Source organism: Cheilinus undulatus, linkage group 1 (genome assembly GCF_018320785.1).
Source record: "Cheilinus undulatus linkage group 1, ASM1832078v1, whole genome shotgun sequence".
NCBI classification, from domain to species: Eukaryota; Metazoa; Chordata; class Actinopteri; order Labriformes; family Labridae; genus Cheilinus; species Cheilinus undulatus.
Window position 1 is genome coordinate 22,305,156 of NC_054865.1, and position 27,663 is coordinate 22,332,818.

Genomic DNA, 27,663 nt, shown 5'->3' on the forward strand with positions numbered 1-27,663 from the left:
TCTGGTTTCACTTTACTATGAGCCCATTTGTTTGCAAGTGATGAGCTAATGAGTGAGGAATGAGCAGCATTAATCAAAATCAGCAAGCAGGATCTCTGACTCTTCATTATAGATAGATAGATAGATAGATAGATAGATAGATAGATAGATAGATAGATAGATAGATAGATAGATAGATAGATGCTGCACAGCATAAATCTATAAAAGGTCTTCTAGATCTCATTCAAAAACTGAGGGAAATTTTAACCCTACAGCATCATTCAGTTCAGTTCATTCATTGAGCCTAGCTGTAATTGCTAACTGCTAATTAGACCGGTGTTGCTTCTGTATTTTACCTTGTTATACACACTCATATCGGACCTCTGACTTTCTGGTGTTTTAAGAAATAATCCAGTATCTTTGCTTTTATTTGCTGGCGGTAGATAGACCACTCTGATCAATGTCGTAGGTGTCTTGTTTTGGTCTGGATTGTGCACTGCATCCTACAGTTTGGTGTCTGCTTGGGCCATTTGTTAATTGCTAGTTGTGGGAATGTAGACCAGTACTACTGCTGATTTGTGGGCGCTGCCATCTTGAGCGGCCGCCATTACTGCAGTGGAAGTGCGGTGTCTACTACTTCCAGCTGGTTGTGACAGCAGCAGAGATGTTTGGGAAAAAAAACTTTACAGAACTACATGGGAACAGTAATCGGAGGGCTATGACTTCAGTTATATTTTACAAATTATTGCATTTAAAAGCAATAACAGACAACAACACAAACACTGTGATCCAGTATCATGTCTCACATAAGCAAGACATATTTCTGTACAAAACCCAACCTGACTCCAAAACAGTAAAAACTGACCCGAACCTTAATCCGAGCTGTCCATCCTGTCATTACAGCCTATCTGTTAACACAGATTACACATGACTGGAACTTAAAAATGACTGAGAAAAGTCATTATTTCACTTATTTGCATCTAAGTCAATTTGAAAAGATTACAAAGTGTGACCAGCTGCTCCTTATAATGCCGTTTGTTGCATTTGACACATTAAACACGTAGCTTCACGTTAGCTTCCAGTTAGCCCTTAGCTCATTAGCCACAATTAGCAGCGTGCAACAGCCAAATAATCTACACAGAAAACACCAAAAAATTGTTGTACCAAACTGCTAACCAGCAGCAGAATAATCTCAAACACTGAGCTAAAACTCTGCATTTTAAATTAACTTTGTCGCTTACCTAATTGACGATTTTGATCCTAATAAGCTGTTAGCCTGGATAGCCCTGATCATGCTGTTAGTCTGGATAGCCCTGATCATGCTGTTAGCCTGGATAGCCCTGATCATGCTAACCAGCTTCATGTAAACAAATCTGTGCTGTCCTCCACAGCAAAAAAAACTCTGTTCCTTCCTGCGTGACTCGAATCTGTTTTAAATACAGTCCCACATTTTTGAGAATTGGCCACAGGTAGATTTACCTACTCTTTGAAGTCCAGTGTGGCTTTATCTCTGGGTCTAACCCAGTCTCCTCACTCAGCTGCTACTTCTTAATGTTTGTGTCACTAAGCTTTCTTTAATCCTCTGTTTTTCCGCTTCATTATTCGCTGCATTCATGACTGGTCCAAAATCCTCCCATACTGCCGATTTTCCTGCATAGAGTTTAGTCTGTCAACTCCTATGTTGTTCATGTTGGTATTATGAATATTTAATTAGCCATATGATGCTTACTTAAATCAATAAACCTGAGCACTGAGCAGGAAGGAGTATGTTCTCACAAAACAATATACGTCATAGAAAAATAACTGCTGGTTTATATTACAACTTTGCAACCTGTAAAGAATGCTTCTTTAGGAAATAAAAAATGAAATATGAAATTATTTGTCATTTAATGAGCAATTGGCATATTTTCCAGCAGGACATGTTGTCCTTTTACCATTAGGCATTCTGGTACAGAAAAAGTAACTGAGAACATCCATCCATTCATTATCCCGTTTGGGGTTGTAGGGGTGCTGGAGCCTATTCCACCTGTTGTTGGTATTTTTGCCTTGCCCTATCAGATGATCCCTTGAATAACAGACCCAAGAAAACAAAGCCTTCGGAGTAAGGTGATCCCCTAAACTTTGCTTTTGTTTGACCATAATGTCAGCATGTCTTTTTGCTTTTTGAGAGCATTCTTAAATTTTCTGATGGATTGCTACTCTGTGATATTTGACACCATCAAATAAGGTTATGACATGTGCTGCTGATAAACATTCTATATATTTCTTGGCCAAGTCTTGTGAAACAATCATGGAAATACCAAGCATGGTTAACGTTTGGTTGCCTAAATCTAATTTAGTTTCTATACATGATGAAGTCCTTCAGCAACAGCCATAAGGACTTCTTCAAGTGACCATTTTAAAGACTTGGTGCCACACTCATGCACACAGTAGGTATGCACACTAAAGGCTTAAAGGCATTTTCATGGCAGGTGTATTCAAACATTTATTCCCTTTTCCAAAAATTATAACACATGGAAAACAATACTGTTGAAACTTTGTGATTCAGCAAAGTGTTCTGTGGCACTTCCTGCTGTTTTTGAATTGCCTGTTTACCTCTGTGATCTGCGTATAATCAGCCTTTTTCCACAAAGTCCTTACTCCACATATTAGTCTCAGACAATGGAGTTTAAGTCGTGGTAACTGTGCAACAAAATGCATTTATGGAAATAGAGATAATGCTTGAGAGTGGAAAATTAAATCCAATATAACATCAGAAAATGCACCTTCTTGGATAGAAAAAGTGAATCAAATCCTCTCTGACAGTTATCAAAAGGTCAGAACTAAATTTGTCACTGTTTATTGAGTGCATTGAATTGTTACAGTTGTTTAGGTGTTCCCTTTTCCATTCCTTCTATTCTTCACCTTTTTGTCAGCCAAACTACTTAAAAGTCGTCCTACTGCATCAGCCTCTCTATTATTATCATGGTGAGTTTGTATCTCTGCATGTGGCTGTCTTACTGTCCTTTCCAAAGGCTAATTTAGAAGCATGTCTTGGCTCTGCAGTAAAACACTGAATGAAACGACCACCAGGAGGCCGATTGAAAGAAAGGAGATGGACTGGAGATGTGTCAGAGTGTTAAGGATAATCGCGCACTTCAAAGATGACATGAAGTGAGACAGAAAAAAGGTAAAAATACAAAGCTAGAGGGAGGAGGAGAAGATGGCAGGGAATGAAGGGAAAGAAGAGAGGAGGATGAGATATGGCATTGAGTAGCTTCACATCCCTGTGTGATCTGGAGTGAGAATTACTTTCATCACCCATCACACTGTCAATTCTCACCCTATTCGTTTACCCTTACCTTTCACTTCCTGTCCCTCCCCACTCATTTCTCTACATCTTTATGTCAGCAGCTGTCCGCATTCTTATACGTATGTGTTTTTGCTGTCTATCGCTTACAAATGCATTTTTTTAAATCCATAGTAAGATAAAATGACAGCAGCAATTATAATAAGCTCAAATATAACTTTCACTCTTGTTTTTTATGGTATTAATGATCATAATATCTTGATTAATTACGTCAGTGTGTGGGAGTTGAATCATTTATTAAGTTCCTGCTGTGCTTCATGTGTACCAGCATGCTGCATTTGGAGACTAATTTATCATTTCTGCTACGGAGAGATCAGTTCAGTGATTTTTTTAAATCTAATCTTAACATTTTCATGCAATGACCTTTCTGTGCTCTGTGTTTTGGGAGGAATAGTTGCAGAAAAGGTGAATGAGTTCAAGTCTAACCTCATCTGACCTGACCCTTTTTTAAAAAATGACTAAAAAAGGCTTGTATAAATAGTAATGCAGCAGGTGCAGGAACACCTGGTTTTTACAGCAAATGGGATCTGACACTGTATTTGTTTTGATTAATGTTACACCAGAAAAACAGCTATAATTTAATAAGCAGGTACATCCCACCCCAATGGTTGGTTGAGAATTAATCCAAACACAGCATATGATGGTTTGAAACTGAACCACACACTTAAAAAAGTCTAAAAGACTTCCAAGATTCAGTCAGTCTTTTCATTTGTCTTGTTGTGGGTGATTTAGTTTTTTTTTTGTATAATTGTCTTCAAAGGGATCATTTAAACCATACGGTGTATAAACACTGGTTTAGTCTGAGTGATATAACCTGATGTAAGGTGTAATTAAGCCCAAGATGATGGTCATCATATTTGAAATGCTGTCTCAACCAGACTTTGGCCAGCCTAGAAACTGGCAGAAATGAACTTTGCATATGTTTGTGGGTTCTTTCTCTCTCTTTTTATTTTTTTTATTACTGTTTCTTATTACTTTTTACAACAAAATAGAACAACAGAACAGACAGGTCATCGGTGGTGCAGTACAACTATAATGAAAGCCCAGCATTAGGTCACAGCTAATCACAGCTCTTTCTCTCAACACAGCAGTGTATTTAAATAACTTCTCACTAATCCCAGCTTGCATTAATGCTGATGCACCATGCTGCAGCTGCTGCTGCTGGCAAGGCTTAACCTCCTCCACCCCAGCCTCCTTCTTTTAAGGCATAAAGCTTATTGAACCCTCACATTCAGATTCATGCTACTATGGATTGATTTCTTTTGAACTAATTTTATTGTATTCAGTAGGCATTGTTCATTAATGTATCAATGTTTATGGATATTACTTTCCTAATTTCTGCATTTGCCTCATTTTTTCAGCTCCCAAGGTTGCTGCTCGGTCTTAAACATGGGAGCTGTGAATTTTGTCAGTATTGCAAAACAAACCATGGCTTCCTCTCTCTTTGTACATTCAGAGCCCCTCTAAGTTGCATTTTTACCTGCAGTATCTATTCCCACTGGCTGAAAACTATGAAACCTCAATTTCAGCAGGTTTATTTTGTTTAATTTGTATATTTTCTTAACAGAGTCCCTTTGTTTTGCAAATGAAAGTAGACCAATTTTGAAGGCATCCATTATCTATACTGCCAGTCTTATTTGGAAGCACAGGCTGGAGCTGATCACAGATGTCAGTGGGAAAGAGGCAGGGTACACACTGGACTTGCTGCTAGCCAATCAAAGGGCTGAAATGCAAATATCCAGACACACTTACACTCACACTGAAAGACAGTTTAGAGTCACCAGTTTCAAGCTGGGAACCAGCGCGAACCACTCTACCACCATGTAACCCATAGACCAGGTTGTCAAAACTTTTTTCACTGAGGGCCACTTTGACACAACATACCTTCAGTGTGTTAAGATTAGTAAAATCTGTCCAGCATAGATTAAGATGTGCTTTGTAGTGAATATTCTTAAAGAAAATGGGATTGTGTGGAAATAGCTAATCGTTGTCAGGGAGTTTGGGCCAGCTGATCAGGGTTCAGAATGGCCCTGGTTGGCCCCGGCTATCGCTGGCTTGGCCACTGGTTAGGATGAGAATGACGTTACATGCAGCAGAGAATGGCGATGCTTACAGCTCTTCACATTTAGACACAAACTGGGGTGCAAACTAGACAAAGGGGCCTGACTATAGGAATTTTTGGTGCTGGAAAATTATTAGTGATATGCGCTGTACTTCAGACCTTGAGACGGAGCAGAGAGGACTGCAAAGGAGCACTGCTATTGGCTGCTGTAATACTTTTGTTTTCATCAACTGGGCATTATGAATCAATATGTTATTATTTTACCTCTGAATATGGTTTCCATTTATGCCACCATCTTAACTGACGGCACTTGCACACCAATGCTTTTTTTTTTCTTTTTTTCTTTTTTTTTTTTTTTTTTTGTGGGAATGCATGGACGGCAGTAGACAGAGGTAGAAACCTCATTTGATCTTCTGCTCCAATGTTTCTCAATTTACAGGGGGGTCATGTTAACCCTGCAGACTTTAGAAGCATGAATGTTTTTTTTTGTATAGGTTCTTTGCAAAATAGTGTCACTCATGATGTAAAAAGAAACGTGTGACAAAATTCTCAGTATTGTTTGCAATTTTGTCTTGTTTATTTGCATCATCCATCACGAGCCTTTATTCATGGATTATTTTGGTCAAATTGTTTGTTTTCAGAATTACCACAGCAGCACCATCTAGTGTCAAAACTAAGAAAAACGATACAGCTGAGTGCACATATACACATATACACACAAACACTCCTATTTTAAAGGTGCAGTGAGTAAAATTGGGAGTATTGGTAACATCAAACAGTCAGATTCCAAATTATGATGGTCGCTTCTGGTGATAACTGTGGCATCCAGTGGAATAAAAAAATGTGTATCAATTATTTGAACCCTTCTATGGTAATGTAGAAACATGAAAAATGCAAAAAATCAACATGTTTGAGTCCATGGAGGGGACCCTGCTCATGTAAAAATGAAAGGCTTTTTCTATTTTAATAAAAATGAAACAATTTTACTTTTATTTAACCAATTAAACACTTATTTTAATAGACCAAAACTTGGTCCCAGCTCCTAGTTTGGACACCCCTGCCATAGATCAACTTTTATGTACTGTATTCTGAAACTAGTTTACAGCTGACCTCTTTCCTTTGTAGCTGTGGGTTTGGTGCTATGAGCAGTCATTTTTAATTTTAACGTCACAGATCCTTGACTTAATATCAAGTTTCTCTTCCAGCCATTGCATAGGACTTTCTGTTACCTGTAATACAATCAACCTCAGTAAAGTTACAGATAGAGGATTGACCTTTCAATGGATTGCATATGTCCAACAGGCTAAATCTTATAAAGAACTTAAAGGAACAGTTATTAGGATCCACGAGTTGTGTTTGTTTTACTAATCAGCTGAACTGCTGAGTTGTCTCCACAGACAGCACATGTTGGCCAAACTTCAGCTGTGTTCATGTTTACCTTCAACTGCATGTGTGTGTGACCTGATGGAAAAAGGAATCTTCCACACACCTACGTTTGTATGCTAGCCATTCTTTTTACAGCTTAGCCTCGTAGTCGATGCACAGCATATGCCAGACAAAACAGGCCCATCTGCCTTATCACTGAGGTAATTGCATTTTTCAAAGTGACAGCGGCAGATGCATAATTCATCATTAGGTAAAGCACAACCAAGTCGCACATGCAAGCGTGTCAGCCAGCTTCTCTGCAGGTAGGAATGAGAGAGGCCGCTCCACGACCGGCGGCTCACTGAGATAGGGAGATTTTTTTCAGACTGTGAGACAGGAATGTGTTTGGAAGTGATATTTAAAATCCGAAAGGCTGTCATCATGCTGTGAATGTGTGAGTGTGTATGTGCGTGCAGGTAAGGCAGCATGTTAACAGGAAAGACTATTCCTCTCTCCTCTTCCCTCAGGCGTTCTTTCTCCACTCATCTTATTATCTTCTGTGACGTCCAACCTCTCTTCTACTTCTTCTAGTACGACTCATTCTCTCTTCGACCACAGCACACTTTACACACTACTTCTTTAAAGCTTAACCTCTCATTGTGTTCCTTTGTCTCTCACTGGCTGTCTTGTCATATTTTCAACCAATGCACTGTTTTCTCACTGACTTTGCTTTTCAGTCTCATATTCTCCCACACTTTCTCCTTCCGTCTCAGAGACCTGCAGAAAGTGGTTTACCTGTGAAACAGAGGTACCAGAGAGACGCTTGGAAACCTCAGATTAGAGTCAGCTGTCGAGGAAGTATCACATAACTGCAGACATCTTTGTTTCTATCAGAGACCTCTCTACGGGCTACATTAATGAAGTAAAAATATGGTACTTGGCAAAATAAACCCTTCTAATCAAGAACCATTTTGTGATATCCCTCGCACTTAGAAGTATTCCAGTCTTTATGCAAATGACCCAGTCTCCTGGGTTTACAGTTTTCAAATCCGACATTAATTTGCACATTTTAATATGCAATTGAATGCAAATTGCAGGGTACATCTGACACAAAAGTGTCCTTCATTTTCATTGAAGGTAGAACCTGCGTCTCTTTCTTTCTTATTCCAATGATTATGCATAAGTTGTTCTCTCAATTAGAGGCCCACCCACAGTGATCTACACAATAATTAGCACTTTATTTCTGAATATATTTTTAAATGCCATTGTGCTGCTCTTGTGTATTGAATGGGTGTTGCAAAACAACATTTTGATATTTAACAAAGATTTTCGTTTCTAATGCAAAAGACAGGAGTCAAAGGTCTCTTTGTTGTGTTTCTGTGCTTAAGACAGGCTTTTAAGAACACTGTTAAATGAGATTGCAGAGCCTTCACTCTGTCCACTTTTTGCTACAGAAAGCTCTCCCATAGACCATCACTCAGTAGGTTGAATATCTTGCAATGAAGTGTCTCATATATGTGATATGATCTAAAACATTAAAAAATGGCATTTCAAGCCAATTTTGTGATTGAAGCTGATTCATATTTTATATTGTGTTTGCATTTTGCACTGTAAACTTTATCACACAATTTCATGAGCCAATATAAACAAGTTACATGGCCGCTTTTTGTCTGTTTCTGCTTTAAGCTACGGAGCATTCACAAACTTGGTGTTATGGTCACTGGTTTGCTTTATGCTGTTCTCTATGGAGTTTATTCCTCAGTAGCGGTGCACCTCGGTAGCAGCTACGGCATCACATTTTATTGCTCTGATTGGCCTGTAAAGATGTGACGGACAGAATGTTCATCTAATCACCCTCCGAGTTCTTTTCAAAGGCTCTGCCCTTTCCCAAACACTGTCTATCGGAGGTTTTCCAGATGGATGTGTTTCACACATCCATCTGGGGCCGGTTCATGACAGGAGATAAAAGCTGGGAAAGCTCACCTGCACATCCACAGCCTTGTTCATTTTAGAAGGCATCGGTCATCACTCAGTTTTAATTTGGTTGGGTTTAAACTCAAAAATAATGACCAGTTTCATTCAAGTGTGTGGGTGTGGGTCAGCTGTTGAGTTGTGAAAAACGGTAAAATGAATTTTTCATTAATCAAGTTTTCTTATACTTTTGGTGGTTTCCTATCAGTAATTTATGGTCATTTCATTTTGTTTTCTTTTCTTTTACAGATTTTTCAGTCAAGATGTTACATTTCAGTAACTCTTGCACATGTTACAGTCTTCTCCATTCTCCACAGCCTTTCAGTCTGTTTTTGAATCCCCATAGGCTGATCAATTTGACCAATAGTTGCACTGAGGGATGCACAAAATTGGGTTCTTTCTGATATCCAATATGTTTGTATTTTCAGACCAATTTCAGCTCATACTGATTCCAATAAATACACACCTTTTTATTTTAAGGAACACCAGTAGTGGAATTAACCTGGCTCTGCCTGTGACAGTAAGACAAGACAAGCAACACTTTATTCTACCACTAATATATGTAATCTTTCTCAAATACTAACATTTACATTTTATGAGAAATGTATTTTAACAGTAACAGTCAATCCAATCCTCATCTTCCATGTTGAGAGCTAAAATAGCCCTGTAACAATCTGCTGAAAAGAAAGTATATGAAACAACAAAAAAAAACTGTTTATTTTCAAGTGATAAAACAAATGAAGCTGTATTTCACACCTAAAATGTCCATAACAAAATCTAAGGAGTGAGAATTGAGAAAGAAACAACTTTCAGCTGGGGAAGGTTCACTGACTGTGATTTATACCACTTAACTTATTTCTACATCCTGCTGATAACTACAGCTCATATATTAGCTGGAAATGTATGCATACTTTTAATATCTGCAGATAAAGATACTTAACTTCTCAGTTATTATCTGCAGATACTGACTACCTGCTGGTAATTTTATGCAAACCTAGTTGCAGCTGTACTTAAAAATCCACTCACTTCAGTACAGGGTTTCTGCAGGTTCTTAAAACTATTAATATTTGATAAATCAATTCAGCCAAAAAAAAGCTTTTAATAAGTATGAAAAAGTCTTAAATGCAATACTGCAAGGTCTTAAATTTAGAATTTTTTTTGACAGCCTATTCATCAAAAGAGGTTGTAGCCTTGTCTTTTTGTTTTTGTTTTTATATTTCGATTTGATCATGACATTTTTTGAAACTCTGTCAGATCTGACCTTAATTCTTCCGAGACCACAGCGTGTGCTGCCTACCCCCACTCACAACTGCAATTACCACTTACAATTACTGCTATAACTGTCCTCATCATTAGATGTTTAATGCAATAAGACCAATTTGCCTGGAAAAGGGCACCCCCTCCCCCAAAATAACTGCATAATGGCTCAGCATCTCAATTCAACTCAACTGTACTCCATTATTGTTATATATGGTTCATCAGCTGCAACAGTAAAATGATCACTGACACATCAGTGTTGTAAAATTAGTATTAAAGGTCAAGAGTATCCTGAACTTGGCAATTATACTTTTTTTCTAATTTATTTTGTTTTTTGAATGCCTAGTTGGAGTCTGTCCATTTTTTTTTAGCTTTCACAGCAGTGCTTGTATACAAATACTTCCAGATTTTAGGATTGCTACTTTTACCCCACTTCATTAAAACGTTGGACCTTCCATTCATCTACCTTATAGTATCTGATTCTTTTTTGTTATAGTCTAATCTAAAAATGATCCAAGAAAGCTTAACTTACATATTAAAGTAAAATTAATACTACTGACATTTTATATTGTTTTTGTCACGTTCTTGTCTCACTAAACATAAACACAATTGTGTCATAACAGGTTGGAAATTGAAGATACAATAGATCTTAAACTATATGAAAAGGGTCTTTAAAAACTGCCTTAAAGTATTGAATTCAATGCCAGATTTTCTGTATATACCCTATATTGGAAAAGAAAAGGGAAAACATCCCAACTTTTAAAAATGTTGTTGCAAAATCAGGCATAAAAAGCCTACAAAATCCTGGAGGGACTTGTTTTTATTGTAAATGTCAAAACAATTATGTCCAGATTTAAGATGTAAGACTTTCTGAATGTTGAAATAGGTATTATTAATCCCTACATGTCCATTCTGAGATTTGATGCTAGCTCTTGGCTTAAATGGCAGATGTACAAAAAGCTAAACACTGCAGCTTTTCTGTAATCTATGATTCATGCTGGCCTCACCTTCCCCTGCCCAGGTAGCCAGAGCATTTTAAATAATTACCTTATTCAGATAAGATCTTTTGGCTCCAGACTGTTGCATTCAGTGGGTTTTAGTCAGAGATTTATGAGAGAGAGATTATTTAAAGGCAGTATATTGTGCATTCAGGTGAATCCAATATAAGCCCAGTGAGTTTTGTTGTGGAAAGACATGTAGACCTCTGGTGGAAATAATTACAGGTCTGGAAAAACAATTCCTGAATGCTGAAAACTGCAATGTCTATGTAGACATTTATGTTTTTTTCTTTCTTCTGACCCTGAGTTTTTCTGCTTCACTGTCCTCCCTAAGGACAAGACCAATGTCATATCCTACACATACACCCCCCTCTATGAACCTTTATCACACAGAGAAATGCACATACAGGCACAGAAGCATGCAGCCCATAGGGTCTGTAATGAGACTCAGCCTTCTGCCTGCCTGCCGCCCACTGTGTGCGTTTGTGTGTCTTTCTTATAATTTGCATTGTTATTGCTGCTGTGTTGTACTTCATGAATGCCAATATGCCACAACGCATTTCTGCACAGTCTCTGTGTTTCCTTCTGTCGACTCTCTCTCTCTCTCATCTTGTTGTCCTCGCTTGCTTTCCCTCCTTTTCTCTCCACACTCCTTGGCCCCATCCTCCCCGCCCTCTCTCTCTGTTTCAACCCAAACCTGCAGTTTCCTCCTCCTGCGATTCTCTCAGCCAATCTCCATCACACCACGTACATCAGCGGGAGGGAGAGATGAAAAGCAAGAGGGAGGGAAGGACGGAGAGAATAAAGAGGAGGAGAGAGAGACTGAGAAACAGAGGCGTTAAGGTGGGGAAGGGAGTAATAGAAGGAGAGAGAAGTTGAGGGACAGAGGAGTGAGCTCGGGAAGGAGGAAGTGAGAAGAGATGGGTGAAGGAGAGCATAACGGGAATAGAAGAGAGACAGATGAAAGGATAGATGAAAGGAGGTATTCATGGAGGAAAGGACAGGTGGGACGGAGGGAGGGAACATGATGTGTGTGAGGCAGAGCTAACAGAAAGCTTTAGAGACAGAACGGTGACGTGAAAACCTCAGTAGGACTGAATCAGCTGTCATTATTTGTCCGCCTGCTTGCTTGCGTCTCTCCTTAATGTACCTCACCAGCTGCACATCAGAGTCCCTATCTGCATGGCTAAAAATATTCTAATGCTGCCCTCACAGTCACTTTTCAAGTTTCTTCATCTCAACAAAAGTTAAGAAGCTAGTTTGAAACCAATGTCCATATGTTTCCTTGAACTAAAACACTCAGTGTTCTTGCAGTACTGCTGCATTTCAGTGTTTGATGCTTAAGATGAGATCTGCTGAGTTTAAAGGTTTGCAAGAACTTAGTAAAGTACCTCTAAAACCTAGTGGGGGAAGGATTTTAATAAAAGTAGGTGCTTAACTAAATTGATAAGATTTTCTTACATTCAGTCCATAGGTAGACCTATCTATAGGATAACGGCATATTCACACCTTTTATTGTGAAAAACATCAAATGTCTCCAGTCTAAAGAGACAAGTCAAGCAGAACTGAGAAAGGAGAGGGTAAAAAGACAGTCTGGTGGTTGTTTTACGTTTGAGGCCTAAATCTTAAGTGTTCAAGGCTCACAATGGGCCTCCTTGGTGTAACACCCATACCTAAAGGTGCATTTGTACTTTTTGCAGATATTTAAGGGTGATTCATGATTTATATTCTCTATATGTTCTGCCAATATGTCAGCTGTAAATATCGGCAGAAATTTTCATATCTGCCTATACCGATATACCAATGATATCGTGTATTCCCATCCAAAACCACTAAATCCTAAATCCCCCTTGGTGCAGATCAGGTACTGCTCTGGCCAGCTGACCCCACATGTTACCATCCTAAGGTCTGGACTAGTCCACCAGGTCCTGGGCACCCAGTATGCTGTGAGCTGTGTTAGGCTCCACAGACGCACAGTTATTGCTCCTGTATCCAGCAGCTCATTCTTCCCATCCCCATCCTCTCCTGATCATATCAGCATCAGACAACAGTCTTGCCGATGATAACCATAAAACACCCAAGAAAAGTCGTCACAGAGGAGTCCAGCTGGCGCCGGCTGGCATTAGTGCATCTTTAACCCCTTAAAGCCTATAGTACCTTATTAGATACACAGTTTTGTGAGAGCCTTGTCAAGTAAACATGATGAAGAATTTCCTTAAAAAACTTTTGTATACAATCTGAGAAATTATAAAAATGTCCTCCAGTGGATTACCGATTACCAGAAATTGCTAATACATCAAATGTGATACAAAAAACATTTATGTGAAATTTTATGGGGTTTTTTGTTTGTTTTTTTGTTGTTGTTGTTGTTTTTTTCTGATTTCAGTAGAAGGTTAAATAAACTAAATATATCTTAAATCAGGCTTTAAAGGGTTTCATTCTTTGTAGAATAAATAGTTTTCACTGTGCTTCACAGTGATGATGGTGTGTTTGTGGTGATGTGCAGTGTTTGGCGTCTGCCAAACATAACGTCTTGTCTGATGGCCAAAAAGCACGATTTTTGTCTCATAAGGCCAAAGAACTTTTTTCCACTTGACCATGGAGTCTCCCACATGACTTTTGGTGAACTCTAGTTGAGATGCAATCAGAGTTTTCTTTAACAGTGGCTTTCTCTTTGCCACTCTCCCATAAAGCTCTGACTGGTTGTTTGCAGTCTCTCCCATATCAGCTGCTGAAGCTTGTAACCCCTTCAGAGTAGTCATATGTTTTTTGGTGGCATCTCTCTTTAGTTTCCTTCTTGTGCGGTCACTTAGTTTGTGAGGACGGCCTGATCTAGGCAGATTTACACATGTGCCATATTCCTTCATTTCTTCATGATGGTTTTAACTGAACTCTGGGGGATGTTCAGTGCCTTTGAAATTGGCTGACTTATTCTTTTCAGTCACATTTTTTCTGAGTTTCTTGGAGTGTTCTTTTGTCTTTATGGTGTAATGGTGGCCAGGAGTACCGATTAACCAGTGACTGAAAGGTTAAACATCCAAGAGGATGAATACTTTTTATAGGCACTATAACTCACCATAGTCTCTCTGTCTCTGTTTTTGTTTGCAGTCATTTAAAGAAAATTAAGAAGAAACCGTGTATTCTAAATCCATTCTGTCTGTATTCTTCTTCTACAGACACACCAACACATTAAGTGGGTTTTGACCTGGGTTTTTATTAGAATTTTTTCCATTTTCTTCTTCTGCTATGATGTATGGGACACATTCATCTTACTTTGGAAATATCACCCTCATTTCTGTTCAGTCTGACATCTTTCTGACATGATCTTTAATATATTTATGGTAATAGTTAATTAAGGGGCTTGTTGACTTTTTATCTTTTGCCTTATATTTCCTCATCCCCTCACATTTTCTCCCTCTTCTCTCTCTGCCTCTGGCAAAGTAACCGCTGACAGCCACATTCAGCTTCTCCTCCTCCCTGCTTTGTACTGTCATTCATCATCAGTGTCATTCAGTTCTCCCCTCCACATGGCACAACATCTGTTTGGGAGTTTTGCACTCGCCCTGTTGAAAAGGATTCAGATAAACTGTGCGATGAAAAACCTGGAAGCAGTTACACCTCTTTATGCCTCAAGTCAATTTATGTGCCCACCCCTGAACACAGAGTGAGAGTGCAGTGAATTTACAATGTAGACAAATATCAGAATCTTTTCAGCAAACAAAATATCTGATATTTAGAGGTTTCCAACTTTAGCCTGTTTTTTCTTGAACACTTTAATGTTGTTAAAACACATGTCTTAGGCCTATGTGGTACCACTGAAAATCATTTTATCATTTTTAACAACTGAATGGGCCCTGCGGACAAGCATCAGTCATCCGCAGACCATGTGGCACAAACAGATATCAGTAGCCAGTATCTGTTGTGTCCAACAGGGATGTGAATCTTTAAGTTTCTCAAGATTCAATTCATGATTCAGAATCGATTTTCAATTCAAACTGACTCCTGATTCACTACACATTCCCTGTTTGTTATTAAGAGGTGATCATTTCAGCATCAAAGGGCTGTCTGTTATCATTTGACATTTCAAAGCTTAATCGAATGTACTTGAGGAAAAAAAAAAAGTTTTTTTTAGCATATTTGTAGTGTTTTTAATCAACTAATTACGATGATAACAACAGCAACAATATATATACCTGATGGTACATTTGTTTATTTTGCCACTATTCAAGGCTGATGCATAATTTATACTCTTGATATGTTTGGCCAATATCAGTACAGGCAGAAATCTGCCTATACTAAAATCATTGAAATAATATTGTGTATTCCCATCCAAAACTGGATCTTACTTACTTGCATAGTGCAGGTCAGGTCAGGTCTGATATGGTCCTGTACTGCTCTGGCCTCCTGATATCAATCATCCAGGTATACACCAGGCCCATGCCCCATCTCTCTGGGGCTTTTCCTTTACAACTTTCAGTGCTCAAATGGCCCTGATGCAGGATTCCAACTTTTTAGGCACCTACTAATAACAAAATCCCCTGCCAGTTAATTTATTAACTTGAACTAAAGCATGCAGTTCTCACTGCCCAATCCAAAAATATGATTGTATTCATTTTCTGATATCTAGAGACCCATAAATCAATAATCAGAAGACTGTTCTTTAACTTCTGTGCAGGAAAATTCTCTCTTTTTGTTGATAGGCGTGAATTATTCTTTGTTTATTGATTGTGGAAAGAAAGGATGAAAGAGAAAGAATGTGAAGCACTGTTGGTCTAGAGTTTGATTTTTGCTTTTAAACAATGTAAAGTCAATCAGATCAGACAGTGTAGAAAGATCAAGGAGGGCTTAAAACACTGTCATCAGCTCTAGTCACGCCCTCAAGCGGGTAGCTCGGTTCTGGTGGAAAAGTAAATTCCCTGCTATGCTGGGCTGCTGTGCTTAGTCAAACCAAGTTGAGCAGAGCCGCGCCATGTAATGGAAAAGCCCCACAGATATAGTATCTTCCCAGCTGACCCATCTACGATTGGATCACGCCTGTGAAACCCTCCCCATCCCAGCTCACCTGATCATATCAATATGTCATGGCCCTTAGTAACTCAGGGCTCAATAGACAGTGTAGGCAGTACGTAAGTATTCTAGACACAGCACTGTAAACATTACTGATACTAAGAGCTAGCTGCTAATACTAACAGTGCAGCTAACTAGCCCTACACCTGCAGCATCTGTGCCTGAGACATCACAGGGAGGAAATTACTTGCAGCAGGTCTGCAGTTTAAAAGATGTAGTAAAGTATGTTTAAAAAATATTGATTGTTGAAAATTTTGAATAAATGCAGAATTGTATATTTCCATTTTTTCCCTCAGCTATATCCCTAACTACTATCCGAATAAAGAGAAAAAGACCAAAAGATAAGGTTGAAAAATATATAAAATGTCTGTATTTTCTTTACATAAAATAATACAGCAGTACTAGTGGTCTCAATAAAAGCTTGGATTCAGTAGTATCAATAATGGAATCAATATTAATAAAAAATCCTGTATCTGGTGGACTAGTGTGATCTGTTTTTGGCATGCACATTAGTAAAGACAAGAAAAGATTTGTTGTTTTATAGTGAGTTTCAGAGTAGTAACTACAGCTTTGAGATATTATCAAGCATTGATTCCTTGCTGTGAACAACTAAGACAATCTCAGCCAACATAGCATGTGTGCTCCTGTCCCTGCTAACTGCTACACTGATGGTAATTCACAACTTAAAGATCAGGAGGGACGACACATTCTCTTCTTTGACCGAGCCTATCTGATAATGCTCATTTTGTTATTGCAGCACATGCTGGTTGTCATATGCTCTGCTGCTTTGTCAATCATAAGGTGATCTGCAGCGCAGTCACAATGTAAAGACTTGGTCTAAATAGCTCAGTCTGCATTTTATTAACTATTTCTAAAAGAGTCAAGAGGGGTTTTTCACACCAAATTTCCCAAATATGTAATCACTGTATCTCTGGAGTTAGACATCTGCTCTTATCTGTGCTGTTGGACTAGTTTGATAGTTTCAATGAGATGTTTGTCTGCTTTCTGCCAGTCCTAACAGTGTTTTTTGTTGTTTTTGTTTTTATTCAAACAATTATAAACCAAGCATTAGAGAATATCATTTTATTTTTACAAGTGTGATTTCTGAAAGTGAACCTAAAGTGTTTATGCTTTGAGGAGCTGTTGTTTTCATTCATAATACTTTGTCCCCCATTTGTACAGAAGATGAACCTGCAATGATAGAAATAATTAATAGTGTCGAAAATCAGCAGAGAAAGCAGTACTTCAAGTTAAGTGACATTGTTAAAATGCATCAAAGAGTTGAGTGAGTGCTGCTTAGATGTGTGTTTTCTCGTAGGAAAGAAGCAGGTGTTCCTGTGATCCGGCTCACACGTGGAAAAAAGTGACAGTTTTCTTTGTTGCCAGATTCTACACAATACTCAAAGTCGACTCGAGAACAAGTCTGTGGCACTCTGACGGAGTGAAAATATTAAAATAGCACAGTTTTAGAAAACAAAGTCTCACTCTTCTCACTGCATTGCTGCTTCTTTGTCTAATTCTCCGTGTCTGTTCCTACAGACGGTGACGGCTCCCAGGACCACCTCCTCCCCGTGTGTTTGGACGAAGTCTGTAAAAGCAGTGCCATCTACCTGGCCAAACCGGGCTCCAAAATGGTACGGAACACATATGTGACCATACTGACAGCGTGTTTGAAGTAATTATGATGGATTAGCTGGTTATACACTCAGTAAACTGCTTCAGTTTTTGTATTTACTACTCCTCTGTGAGCTTGCCTTACTGTCAAACTCCTCTTTAAAACACAAGTCAGCTCTCTGCACTGACCTCGTGCTTTAATCTGTCTGACTTGAGAGCATATCTTCTTTTTTACTCATCTTCTTTTTTGTTCAACAATGCACTCTATATGTCATCTTTCTTCTTGATTTTTCTTCAGACTCACAGAAACTGTAGCTTGACAGCAGAAACATAAATATTTTGGACTGATTGTCAGTTCAATTGGAAAGACTCATACTATAACAATAGTAATCACAGCTGAGTCAGGAGTTCAGCTTACGAGGAATAGAAATCTCTTCATATAGAAACATTTATGCTGCTGACAGATTTCATGAGTCTTCCTCATTAATTCATTCATCCGGGTATTGATAAAAGTCTATGAAGGGATATTTCCTCTTTGTGTTTAAAAGAATCATATCCATTAAATCTAAGAGCCTTCAAAGTATATCATGATATATTCTGTGTCTTTCCCTCATTCTGATTAATTTTACACTAAAAATGAGGATGCTATATTATAATGGAGAAGTAATGCAACACTGCTAAGCCAGAGGAGAACAGACATGCTGCATCATGTATCCAGTACTGTGCATAGGTTTAAAGCTTATTTGGGCAAAAAAGGAGGCCTGTAATGGCAAATAAGCCTGCTTGAGAGCACAATCGAGTGGGAAGGAGGATTGACACAACCCAGACCATGCTCTGGATATCGTTGCATATTACCAGGGATATGGGAAGTTAATCTGTTTATAAAGTAACAAAGTCCACACTTTTAGGGTCGAGTAAGGGGTGGATTTGGTAAGTAAGCACGGCCTACAGTACTGTCCAGAAACAGCAACTGTCTCTGCATCTGAGACAGTGTGTGAGTACACAAGTTGTCAGGGTGGGTGGGTCAAAGAGTGTCAGTCACTCAGGAGCGTTCTATGTGATTGTAGCAGTCTTTTGCTCATAAAAGAAAAAAACAACAAACAAGAAACAATTAGGGATTGGATTATAGATTATGGATAGAAAAATATGGATATTTCAAGAGGAGGACAATCTGGACTGGCTCTCCTTCAGGTAGAAATTAAGGTAGTAATGTAGAAAGAATAAAAAATAAAATGTACAAATGAGTTTACCAGAGGGAGAAAAAGTAGGGACTTTTGTAATGATGATACAAAGATAAGGAGCAAATGCTCTCCTGTTGGTAGATGTTGACATTGTTTAAAGGAACCCTGCATGATCAGACAAGTTCATCTTGTTGGATAGATATTTGTATCTCTCAAATGTATATTGAACTAAAAAAACTCACTAAATATCCCAGATATCTGCATTTTGAGTAAATTTCAGCTCATAAACTCACCAGGAGGCCGCCACGTTTTGGTCCGCGCTGGTAGTGTGACGTCACAGTGCCACTGCACTTTTCACTATTGCTATGCAGTAACCGTTTTTCAAATGTTTTATCTGCTTGCAGTTTTTGCTGCAATAACAGCTTTCATACCAGACACGAGTTCACTGCAAGTTGGTTTTGTCTCCCTGCTGTCAAAGCTCTGTCATTCCTCCTACGTCTTACCTCAATAAAACTCCCTACAAGTGACTGGATTCAGTGTACAGCGGAAGCGTGCCGGGAGTTTTTCAGAATAAAAGCAGTATGTAAATATGAACGAAGTTTCTCCAAAGAAATGCTAAAGTGGACTTTTACTTTGAAAGGTGCAAACCAAAAGTGCTTTTGTTCTGTGTTTAACTTTACCTGAACTGTGTGGAAACAGAAAGCTTCACAAAGAAGAGAAGTTTGGGGGATAACTTTATTAAACAGACGCATTATAGCTCGTGGCCTTCATCTGTTCATCAAAAAACAGATTTCAAACATATTCTACCGATGTGGACATAAATATTTGCTACAACAAGGTAAATATGCCTCTGTATTTATCATTTTCCTGTCTAGATGGACAGATAAATAAAAAATAGAAGAGACCTCAAATTTTAGAATTCTCCGTGCATGATGCAGCCTCTCTGAGCTGCAGCCCTAACACTGGCTGCCAGTCTCAAACAGCACTTACCGCATAGGAACGGTGAGGAGCACCGCGGAACTGTGACATCACAACACCAGCATGGACCAAAACATAGCAGCCTCCTGGTAAGTTTATAAACTCAAATGACTCAAAATGCAGATATCTAGTGAGTTTCTTTAGTTCAATATGTATATGAGAGATACAAATATCTATCCAACAAGATGAACTGGTCTGATCATGGTTTCTTTTAAGTCAAGGTCAGGGTGTCAAACTAGATGATGATATAAGAACATTTCTGACATGCTAGTCTTCCCGAGTCGTGCTTGTGCGGCGTCTTTGATGCATCAGTAATTATGTCACACTACAAAACTGTTTTTCTTTCCCAGCACTCAAAATCGGTCACAAATTTTGACAAAGAACTGCGACGTTGCAGACAGCCAAAATCTGGCTTACTCTGTGTAGTCTGAGCCGGCATTAAGACAAGAAGGTGTGACTCATTAAACTTTTGTACAGAAGAGTATGAAAGAGTATTAAACTGTAAGGACAATCTGTTCATAGTTTAATATTATCTATAGTTTTATAAATGCATGGTACAGTTTCAGTGATTTTTTTTTTTTGGTTGTTTCTGATAAAGCCTTATATTTATTATACCTTCAGTTAAATTTAATCATTTGTATGCTAAGGTTTTTGCTGTTTTGTTGGTCTAAGTTAACTATAATAATCTTGGTCAGAGGAGATGATCTGCATGCCCGGCAAATCGCTTGAGTCCCAGGACAGAGGAACAGTTTGCATTTCTACTTTTTTTCATGCTGAGAGACTTGGATGAGGAAATGCACCTATGATAGTGATCATTTCCAATGTTGGCAGTTATATCTGACAAACTGGTATTGATCTCACACCCGAGTACAGTATATATACCTGTAGACGTACACAGAGTGGCAGTCAGTCAGAGTGCAGAATAATCACTTCCGGTCAGCATAGTTTGGACAGTCTTTTCAACAAACCAGCACTCCACAAGATTTCTGTAGTTAATATTATACCATGTTTTTTTTAACACCTAATGAGGGAGGGGAGCTGTGAAGAAGTGGTGCCATTGGCCAGGTGTGCATTGCTACTTATTTATCCCAGCTAGCTTTGTGCAGCACATCGGCTGCTTAAAATACAAAGTGATTAGTGTATGCAAGTCACACATGTCCCCTGGAAACAGCCAGCCAATCCTCTTCAAGAAAAATACAAATTAAGAGTTCATTATGTCCACTGAATTTTAAGGTAAATACAATTTTCAAGAAGGAGAGTAACTATGGTACAGCTTTCCATGCTTTTTGACCTTCCCAGCATTCTTTCAGATTTCTGTAGCAGCTGATGAATAATGTAACCATCTACCTTGGTTAAGTATACAACATCAATCTGCTCTCCAGAGAGGACATTTGTAACCAGACAGTTTAAACAAATAACCAAACTGGTTTCAGTGACCTCAGTCTCTCCTTCTCTGTGCTTCTTAATGCTGTCAATGATGTATTTTTTGATCTTTTTCATCTCACCAGTAGCTCCTTTGAAAGCCAGAGCTCCCATTTCTCCGCAAAATAGTCATCTATTTTCAGGATATCATTTAACATGCCACTCACTGCAGAGGGGGCTTTTTACTTATGAAGACATCTGGGCTGATTCAGCGGGTGTGGCTTTGTGTGAAAACACCGTGCCAGAGAACAGTAACAGATATGCACACATACATGCAGCCCCATCTGATAAATGCGCACACAGAGGAAACATTTGCACAGACATTTTCACTCACAGTTGCTCCTACACTCAAATGAACACACACAAACACAACGCCACCTACGTACCATCTTGCTTGCCTCTTTTTCTTTTACATCCTACCATTTGGCAGGAGGCTGCACTCCTTTTCTCCCTTCCTCTCTTACCGCAGAACCAGCTTCCACTTTTTTCTGTCCAAAATAGAAATATTACAGGCTTATCTGCATGTCCGCCCCCGCACATACACGCACATATGCTCACAAAAGACGCACACATGCATTGAGACGTACTGATGCACACTCCCTGTGGACATGCTTTCTTTTGTTTGCCCGTCAGCAGCTTAAAAAAAAAAAAAGTGATTGAAGAAGGCAGTGTAAGGAGGAGTGTTGAAGGATACGGGGGGAGGAGAGAGAACTTCTCTGCAGTGATGATGGATGAAGTGAACACGTTTTGTTCAATGTCGCTGTGTATTTGAGAGACAGTCATCACTGTCAAGAGAGAGACGGGCCGGAGGAAAACTAGAGCCTCATTTAGCTCACATGCTTTGATTGAATGCAGCTAATATATGCAATCATAATGACGAGCCTTTGAACAGATGCAAGAAGACCACACATGGAGTTTTTATGTTTATCTGCTCCACAGTATTGACCTGACCAGCTCAGTTTTAGCCATTATACTAAATCTTAAACTGTGTGTGAGTTTGGGTGGGTGTGCTGCTTTGCTACAGTGAATCAGCCACTCAGCAGATGTTTCCCTCAGAGGTTTCTGCCCACTGACAGTGACAGATAAAATGGCAGAAGAAATGAAGGAAAAACCAGGGAAGAAAGGACAGTAGGAGAGTAAGAGGAGAGTGATGTTGGTAAGAAAAAAATGGTTGAGTACTTCTGACTTCCAGACTCTGAATTTAGCCAAATTTAAATCTTAAATTTTTCAGACTTGTGAATAGATTTTGATAAAAGTACTGATAACTTGAAAACAGATTTGGACTCGAGCTTTGACTGAAATCAGATTTAAAGATAGAAAAGAAAACTCTGACTTCAAGATCCTGAAAGTTTTTTGCACCAGATCTTTTTCTCCTCTGCTAATAAACACCTGTATGTGGCTGCAGCATGGCTCTGCCTGTATAGCTCTGTCAGTGCTGCACACTCCACGGCTGTTTTTCCATGCTTGAAGTGGCAGGGAATGGATCATGTGTTTGCATCTTGGATGGCAATAGGAGAGGGGCTGGGTAGTCTGCAGTCACAGTCCGGTCCTCATGTGGTCTATACTAATTTTCAAGTGGACTATCAGTGCAGCTTTAGTTGTTTAATTGTATAAAACATTTTTTTCCAACTTCCATATAATTTATCTGTACTCAGGGCTTTTATTTGCTGAAAATGACAACTGGTTAAGATGAAAAAAATGCAATTATTCTCACTTTCACTTAACAGACTACTTGTGGATCAACTCTGGGAAGTGAAGGAATCACTAGCCTATTTTAGGGGTATAATCCTGATTTCAACTACAGCTACCAGCTGTCTTGAAATGTTTCTCACCAGTCTTTTACATTGCTGATGGGGGACATAATGCATTTTTTCAGTTCTTCATTAAGAAAAATTGTGTGCAACAGCCTAACGATTTATTCAATGATGGCTACCATATGTGTTCATCCACATACATATCTAGAGATGAGTACTGAGTATTCAGCTTGTTTGTATGTAATTGTTTCACCAGTTCTCACATTTTTAAAATGGTCTTGCCTACAAAACTGTCATTAAAACCCATCATAAAGCATGTGATAATCTACCTGATTTTATAGTATCGTGCTCTCTAACAGAAAGCTGGGCAGTTCAGCAGTAAGAGAAAAGGGGATGAGACTTTTATCATCAAATCTACATCAGTATAAATTTGGTATTCTCCCTACATTTCCCTGTTATTTTTCAACTCTCAAATTTATGTTTAAATAAGTTAAAGCATTCATCATATAAATCTGTTCATGTTCCATGAAGTATATGAACTAAGAAGTGCAATACAGTAATGATAGCAGTTACCGATCATCCTTACAGGTTTACTAGCATTTCCTTTTACTCTTTCCCAGTGGTACTGGATGCGTATAGAAAACACTGACTGGTTGCAAATTCAGGTTTCAGAATCAGTATCAGAGCATCTTAAAATGTTTGAGGAGAGGGAAAAACAGAAGGTGAAGGGAGGGTTGAAAGGTAGGCCAGCAATGTCTTTCCTTTTCCACTTTAAGAGGAACATGTCATCAGAGAGAATAGAAGCAGAACAAGAAGAAAAAAGGGAATAAAGAGTGAGAAAGACCAAGAAGATGTATACTGGCAAAGCCATGATGAGAAGCCTCTGGGTGAGCATGGAAGCCCCGCTGAGGAGAAACTAGTGTGTGCCTGTAGTTCATCTCCAAACAGCGATTTATTCCTTCCTTCCTGCGGTCTGAGCCACAGCTCTGCCTCTACCTCTGCAGCAGCTCCAGGCCTGCAGCACAGCATATTGAAGGAAACCACGGGGGGCTTCAACAATCTCTCTGCTTCATTCTCTGTCCTCACAGACACACACTGATCACATTTATTGTGCCGTAGATCAACCGTTTCTTGCTCCCACGTTCTCTAACACAATAGGGTATTTCTGCAGGGAATAATGTCTGTGGGTGTTACACCTGTCAAACAAATTCTAGCAAAGGAATGAAAACAATATGTGACTATGGTCTATTTTCACAGCAGAAAGACCCCGTGGTCATCAGAGAAATGTGGATAAAAATGCTCAGCAGTTTGGTGCAATTCCTGTGAGTATAGCAACATTTATGACACAGGAATTAAAAGTGCAAGACACAGTGGCATTATTATCAATTATTGATTAGATGGCTTTACAAGTGGACTTTTACTATTGAAACAGTTTTTTATATAACCCTCTTTAAGGCTTGGATAATCAGAAATAAACTCAACAAAAAGCTGCATTTTTAAAGCAACTCAAAAAACAAATCTTCTATCCCTAAACAGAAGAATGAGCATTGCCTGTTGTTCCTCAAGGACAAGTCCACATGAGCCACTGTTTTCAATGTTAATCATATCCAAATACAATTCTCTGTCTTTTTTTTTTTTGTTTGTTTTTTTGTTTTTTTGTTGTTTTTTTTGTTGTTGTGCTGCTACTTCAGCTTGTGTTATCTGCCCAGTACCAAACACCATTTATCATTCTGTCTGAATATTAATCAACTGGACTGACTCATGACAGGTCTGCGACAGAGACAGGTTGTTTTTCTTTTGGAGGATGAATCCAATATAAATAAATGTGACAAAATAAATGTCAGAAGATTAAAACAGGCTTACCTCCAATTTCCACATACTCCCAGAAGCGCCACTCCACTTTGCTGGAGATGCACGCCAAGTCTATTTTCAGCACCAGTAGCTGCCAATCCATGTAGAGCACATCGATCCAAATAGCTGGAAAAACATGTAAATTATCTGGTCAACTTCAAAATACTACTCATTGCTCAGACTTCAATAGTAAATCATCACTATATCAACATTACATGTCACTCTGTGGCACAGAGCTTCTACAGCCAAGGACAAGTGAAACGTTTGAGGTGGAAAACCACCGACTTTTAAATGAAATCACACATCCTTTTTAGATAAAATCAACATTTTGACTTCCTAATGTTCTCACCCATGGCTCAAGCAATAGACTCATGGAATCATTTCTAAATGAATGTTAAATAAACCCCAGTAAGGCAAAATAATCACTATTCCTTCGTGAACTTGTAGTTCACCAGTGATCTTTAGTCTTGTGCTACTCAAGGCTATTCCCGAAGGAATACATGGAGGTACTGCTTGACAGCAGCAATGAAAATGCAGTGAATTTTAATTTCTAAAGCACGCAAAAAATGCAATGCCATGCACATCACGTTTGCAGGTGACATTTGCCCTTTTCTGTCCTACACATACTGTTGCTAATCAGAGTTTACAATAGACAACATGTGCCAAAGTGGGATTTCTTTCAAATTTTTTTAACACTTTAATAATCTGTAGAAAGTTGTCCATGAACAGCAAATTGGTTAAAAAGCTCCGATGCTCTTTCATTACACATCAAGATCACACCTGCCACCTGTGTTTATCAGTAGGTGATCAGACTGAGGAAGAGGAAGAGAGAAAGTCAAGCATTGTAACGTCCCTCTCGTTAATGTATAAGAGAAGTGAGACACCTCATCTGACGTGACATATTTGAAAACTATACTGATACAAGATCAGATGTATGAAAAAAAGAAGCTGTAGGAGGCAGAGCAGAAGGGCTGCGCCTATTAAGGACGTAGAGGTGCAAACATGCATTTGGATAGGGAGAGTGTGAATGAAAAACAGTTTTATAGGAGTAGTATCAGTATTTTATTTTATCAATAATTGGCCAAAATCATTCAATTCAAAGGTCTACAAGTTTGGCTCCATAGTAAGATGTGTCTTCTGTTAGATAAAGGAGCAGAAAAAGCTGCACATACTACTACTACAAAAAAAAAAACACTCTGAATTAAAGAATTGCTGATTCGCACAGGATTAGTATTACCTGTGATCATCTGTGTGTGCTGGAATATGGTACGTAGTCTGCCCTGAAATTTTTACTCTAAAAATTAAAGACACGGTTGATGTGCATGGGGTTAAAAACGCAGACAATTGCACGATTGTTACAATATCAAGAGTTCACCAGCTAATACTAATCCTGTGTGAATAGGGTGTTAGTCAGAGTTGAAATAAATAGCTGCTTTTGCTCAAGGACAATGCTAAATAGTTTTGTAAACAACATTTTTCAGCATTTTGTAATCTATCAAGTGAGGTATACTGCCTAATGACTGGGTTGCTCTAGCAGAACGGATGCCTGACAGCAGGGTTCATGTAGCGGTTATGTCTCACTCTGAAGAAGTCTCTCCACTTCAGTAACCCACTACATATATATCCTCCTGCTTTTGCACAGATATCGATTCAAGAAATCAATAATTTGACACAAAATAATGATTTAGAAACATTTTTTCACATTAAAAAAATCAGTTAAAGCTTGATGGATTCGATCAATAACCTCCTTAAAAGCCTCTAACCTAGCTGTTATGTATTATATTAAACTCAACATTTCCACTGATGCTGCAGTGAGATAAGGTGAACTGACTTTCTTTTTAGTCACTGTCAGTCTGTAGCACTCTTTCAGATTCAGTCTTTAAACTCACCCCTGTATCCCATAGCACCATCTGTTACATTTTTAATACATCTGTTATTTTCAGATCTGTAGATTTCTCTGTCATAGTGTACACTTCTTGAATCTTTAAACCTGTTTCTTCCACTGTCATCATCTCATTTTTTTTCTTTTTCCCACTAACTTCAAATTAACCCAACTTCTTTCTGGGGTTAACTTGAGTATTTTTTATCTTCCAGAATCAAAGGGAGCTCCATATAGAGCTACCTGATTTAAAAAAAACACACTTTAAAGTGTAAGGAATGATGACTAATTAAAAAAATGACCAGAGTTGACACTGGTCTGTTGTCCAGCCTAAAACCTGACCAACTTTATTGTTCATACGACCAATTTTTACAGCTGGTATAGACAGATTTGTATAGCCTAGATATCAGCAGAAATGTTCAGACCTGCCAATAGTATATTTTACTTTTTAAGCAAATATCTGTAGATACTGATACCATGCCAATTATGTTTTGCATCCCTTATAACCACGATTATTATGTTGGATATTATTATTGAACCTGTTATCATTGAGTTTACAACACTTGGATTACAAAAAATGTGTTAAACTTTTGTTCAGGTGCTTGTACTTTTTTGAGTACATTCTGACATTCTACCTTGACCTCTACCTAAGTAAGTTTTAACCAGAGTAACTGTACTTTTACTCTTGTACTTTTTCCACCTCTGTTGACTTCATATTAGCACACAGAATGTTTCCACATCACATTCCAAAACAGCCGTCGTAATTTATTTCATTATATACTTTAGGTGAAAAACCTGGTCGTAGAGCCATATTCTCATGTTGTTATTGCCAGATAGGAAAGATCATATTTTACTGCAAGACTCCTCAGTAGATGATCAGGCTCGGCAGTTAATACAAATTTAGTTTAAACCACAATATGTAATAATGCAGTTTTA

At 38.5% G+C, this 27,663-nt stretch overlaps 1 protein-coding gene across 1 annotated transcript in view; it reads left to right on the forward strand.

Annotated features, from left to right (window-relative positions):
• The window catches only part of itfg1 (integrin alpha FG-GAP repeat containing 1), a 279,079-nt gene that overhangs the window by 81,344 nt on the left and 170,072 nt on the right, over nt 1-27,663 (forward strand). The window contains exon 9 of the mRNA XM_041793923.1: nt 17,588-17,682. Coding sequence (XP_041649857.1) covers nt 17,588-17,682 — 95 coding nt within the window. The remainder of the gene's footprint in view (nt 1-17,587; nt 17,683-27,663) is intronic.